General features: G+C 53.2%; 1 protein-coding gene across 1 annotated transcript; it reads left to right on the top strand.

Moving 5' to 3' along the window:
* The first annotated feature begins 363 nt into the window (after window positions 1-363).
* On the top strand, window positions 364-1689 carry LOC109952675 (type-2 angiotensin II receptor-like). Its single transcript, XM_020587868.1, has 2 exons — window positions 364-786; window positions 889-1689. The coding sequence occupies exons 1-2, from the start codon at window positions 364-366 to the stop codon at window positions 1687-1689; spliced, it is 1224 nt and encodes a 407-aa protein (XP_020443524.1).
* The last annotated feature ends 3055 nt before the right edge of the window (window positions 1690-4744 follow it).

Below are 4744 nucleotides of genomic sequence, written 5' to 3'. Positions count from 1 at the left end.
CGAACCCCGAGTCGGTCGGCCTCTCCCGCCCCAAAGCGGTCGGACTCAGATCCTACGCGGTCGGACTCCTCCGAGACGCGCGGTCCGATCGGGGCTCCCCTCGCCTGACTCTAAGCCCGAATCGGTCGGACTCTCTCGCGCCAAAGCGGTCGGACTCAGATCCTACGCGGTCGGACTCCTTTCACGCGCAGCGGTCGGACCCCGGCTTAGCGCGGTCGGACTCGCTGATTTGAGTCGACGCGTATCGCATTTGAGTTCCTCGAGTAGACGACATAGGAGGCGTTTCGACCGTTTGCTTGTATAAAGTTCTACAAATATGCATCTAGTTTGACTCGCGATCGCGCCCTCGGCATAGAGGCACCCATGGCTTACCCGTCCAACGGGTCTGCGGCCGCAGACGAAGCGGCGGTGGTTTGGGGCGCCTGGAGCAACGATACCCGAAGGCGTCCTCCTCCTCCCTACTGTTCTATGTACGGCCACAATATTCTGGTGCCTTTGCTGCACGGCGTCGTGACGGCCGTAGGAACCCCGATCAATGTGTACATGATATGGGTGTTGTTTCGGGCTCGTCGTTGCGGACCTTCGAACGGTTCGTTGACATCCATGTCCTCCTCTCTGACTCGACGAGGGACCTCGTTGACGCATTATGACTACTTTCTCTTCCACATAGGTCTGTGCAATCTATGCATGTTGTTCACCATACCGACATGGGTCTCTCAGTACGTGTTTCCTCGAGGTTGGATCTTCGGATACGTTCTTTGTAAAGTCGTGAAAGGTTCGATGACGGTAAGTCCTTACGGCTCTCGAGTTTATTTTTTTCCTGCTTGTGTTTTTTTTTACTACGGGTGTATTCATTATTTTTTGTTTCATGTGTTTGTGTTTCTACAGTTCAGTTTGCAGTACGGCATTCTGACCGTGGTGTACATCAACGTGGAGAGGTTTCTGAAAGTGGTCTACAACAAGACGACCTTTTCGTGCTTTGGTGGTGGATGCAGGTCGGCGCAGAAACGAAGATGGACGGCGTCCCTTTTGTGCTCGTGTTTGCCGACGATCTCCTGCCTGACGGACGTGAACACGTACAATGTCGTGCAATACCAACAGACGGCGATGTGCCTCAACACCGCCGACCCGCTGATGCAGCTTACCGGATTGTGGTTCAGGACCACCGTGTGTTTCATCGTGCCCGTCGCCGTGCTGGCGCTTTGCAACGGGGCCGTGATATGGGCCGTGAAAAAACACGCCCGTAGAATCTCTTCGGCGGGGTTGGCTCCTCGGTGGCCGCTGAAGGGAGCTCAGATCATCCCCTTGCTCACCGTGGCGTTTTTCATAGGATGCTTGCTCCTCGTGGAGTTTTTCATAGGATGCTGGATACCGTGGGTCGTGAACGCCGTGTATTTCGCTCGGACGCGAGTCCGGTGCGCGAGTCTGATGTTAACGGTGGTTAACGTCAGCTTGGCCGTGGCCAACATGCACTGCCTAATGACGCCTGTGATGTATCTATCTGTAAAAACGGGGATGTTTAAGTCTTCTCTCCGCGAAAGACTCTCGCTGTGCTGTGCATCTATCTGTAAAACCGAAAACGGGGATGCTTCTCAGCGCCGCCAAGAGCTCTCGCTGGCATCTATCTGTATAGACGAGAATGGGGATGCCTCTCAGCGCCGAGGACTCTCGCTGCATCCATCTGTATAGACGAGAATGGGGATGCCTCTCAGCGCCGAGGACTCTGGCTGTGCTGTGTATAAAATATATTGTTGTTCATTTTTTGAGAGAGTGTCTGTGTATTGTGTTCATTTTGTTGTACATAATAAATTACGTCTATACCTTTTCGTTTGTTGTGATCCAAATAAAACATGTCTATAGCTTTTTCTACAATAAAAACAAGCAAACAAGAAAGACTTTTGTTGTCTGTGATTTTTATTCAAACTGTCCAAACGCTTTGAGTAAATCAACAACCGATATAAGCGTAATCATCATCCATCAACCCATCCAACCCATCCGGGGTTGAAGACCCGCTGCTCAATAGTTGTCCGACTTGGTCCACGGAGATCATCTCGTGAGGCGCGAAGGGCTCGTAGGGCTCGGTGTCTTGTACGGCGATCTCGTAGGGCTCGGTGTCTTGTTCTTCTCCTGATGAAGACCCGCTGCTCAATAGTTGTCGTACCCCGACTTGGTCCACGGCGATCATCTCGTGAGTCGCGAAGGGCTCGTAGGGCTCGTGTTCTTCTCCTGACAGGGTGCTGGCTAACGACCACGGTATAGTCGGGTTATCGCAGGTGCCCGGGGGATGCCCGCATAGGATTTGACAATAGTCCATGTACGGGTCAAAGCCATCTGGGACTTCGCTACAGTGAATCAATCGATGATGATTAGACGCTGCGCTGGGTCCGGGAGCGTCGACTGCTGCTGCTTTTTCAACGGGCTTCTCGTCGTTTGGCCGAGAGTCACTCCCGACGACGCGAGAGCCGGAGCCGAGTGCGACCGCGCTTTCGCATAATGTCGCTATTTTCTCTAGCAACTCCTCGAATCGAAGGGAAAAACGAGGCCCGTACGCTTCGTACGACTCACGGGGCATGCGAATGAAATCCACGAATGACATGTCGTTGTCGAACGCGAACTGAGCCTGATCCAAACCCATACAGTGAATCATTCGATGATTAGACGCTGCGCTGGGTCCGGGAGTTTCAACGGGCTTCTCGTCGTTTGACCGAGAGTCACTCCCGACGAGTGCGACCGCGCTTTCGCATAATGTCGCTATTTTCTCTAGCAACTCCTCGAATCGAAGGGAAAAACGAGGCCCGTACGCTTCGTACGACTCACGGGGCATGCGAATGAAATCCACGAATGACATGTCGTTGTCGAACGCGAACTGAGCCTGATCCAAACCCATACAGTGAATCATTCGATGATTAGACGCTGCGCTGGGTCCGGGAGTTTCAACGGGCTTCTCGTCGTTTGACCGAGAGTCACTCCCGACGAGTGCGACCGCGCTTTCGCATAATGTCGCTATTTTCTCTAGCAACTCCTCGAATCGAAGGGAAAAACGAGGCCCGTACGCTTCGTACGACTCACGGGGCATGCGAATGAAATCCACGAATGACATGTCGTTGTCGAACGCGAACTGAGCCTGATCCAAACCCATACAGTGAATCATTCGATGATTAGACGCTGCGCTGGGTCCGGGAGTTTCAACGGGCTTCTCGTCGTTTGACCGAGAGTCACTCCCGACGAGTGCGACCGCGCTTTCGCATAATGTCGCTATTTTCTCTAGCAACTCCTCGAATCGAAGGGAAAAACGAGGCCCGTACGCTTCGTACGACTCACGGGGCATGCGAATGAAATCCACGAATGACATGTCGTTGTCGAACGCGAACTGAGCCTGATCCAAACCCATACAGTGAATCATTCGATGATTAGACGCTGCGCTGGGTCCGGGAGTTTCAACGGGCTTCTCGTCGTTTGACCGAGAGTCACTCCCGACGAGTGCGACCGCGCTTTCGCATAATGTCGCTATTTTCTCTAGCAACTCCTCGAATCGAAGGGAAAAACGAGGCCCGTACGCTTCGTACGACTCACCGACATGTCCCGCGAACATTCGTGCGAGGGCCGCGAGGGCCGAGAGGCGGCGTTGGATAACACGATGAACGTCGATGAGGCTCAGGGCGCCGAGAACGAGACCGACGAGGCTCCGAGCGCGGAGGAACCTGCTCAGGGCGCCGAGAACGAGACCGACGACGCTCCGAGCGCGCCGGAACCTGCTCCGGCCGCCGAGAACGAGGAGACCGAAGCGACTGACTCTTCCTCCTCGGCCTTCGCGCCTTCAGCGAGCGAAGAAAGAAATGAAAAGAAGGAATGAAAGAACGAGCAAAGGCGAGAAAGGCGAGAACAAGGACTGATATGTTTGATATGTGCTGCATTTGTTTTGCCTGTTTGTGTGAACCAAATAAACCATGTTATTTGTACCTAGTGTTGATTTCAGTCTTTTATTCCACACGCAAGGGCTTTTCTACACGACATGATGCACGACTGCGCTACGCCATGATTTTCGATAGGGACACACAGCACAATACGAATGGACTGCGCTACGCCATGATGCATATGAATGGCTCAACACAAAACCTTTATTCGATACGCCGTGATGCATTTATGAATGGCTCACAAAACCTTTATTCGATACGCCATGATGCATTTATGAATGGCTCACAAAACCTTTATTCGAGTTATAGGGACACACAGCACAACACGAATGGACTCACAAAATCTTTATTCGAGACGTAACACAACACACAGCACAACAACAAAATTTTTTACAATTATACAGAGCATATCGTTTCTATGTCTCGTTGTCTGCTTCGTTTCAGTTCTCGGTTGTCTGAACGATCCTCCTCCGCGCTCGATCGTCGTTGGCGTTGATTTTTTGTCGAGGCCGCTCTGGCCGTTCCTCTCCGATCCGTCGTCGGCGCTCCCGTCGGTCGTTCGCCTCCTCTCATCTCCAACGCTGTATCGCCGTCCGATCGAAGCAGAGTCTTCATCGCCTCCGCGAGGCGCCTCGATTCCCGAGGTTTCCTGGTCGCGGGCTCTCCTTTGACCACCATCATGGTCACGGCGTAGTCTCGCTTCAGGGTCTCGGGACAAAACGATTCGCGTCCGTGCACTTTGTTGAACACCTCCGAGGCTTCTAACCATTCCCAATCGTTCTCTAGCGTCGCCAGAGGCTCCCGGGGGGGCTCGTCGCGCCTCCGGGGGA

This window comes from Monopterus albus, unplaced genomic scaffold (assembly GCF_001952655.1).
Source record: "Monopterus albus unplaced genomic scaffold, M_albus_1.0 scaffold484.1, whole genome shotgun sequence".
NCBI classification, from domain to species: Eukaryota; Metazoa; Chordata; class Actinopteri; order Synbranchiformes; family Synbranchidae; genus Monopterus; species Monopterus albus.
This window is presented reverse-complemented; position numbering and strand designations above follow the sequence as displayed.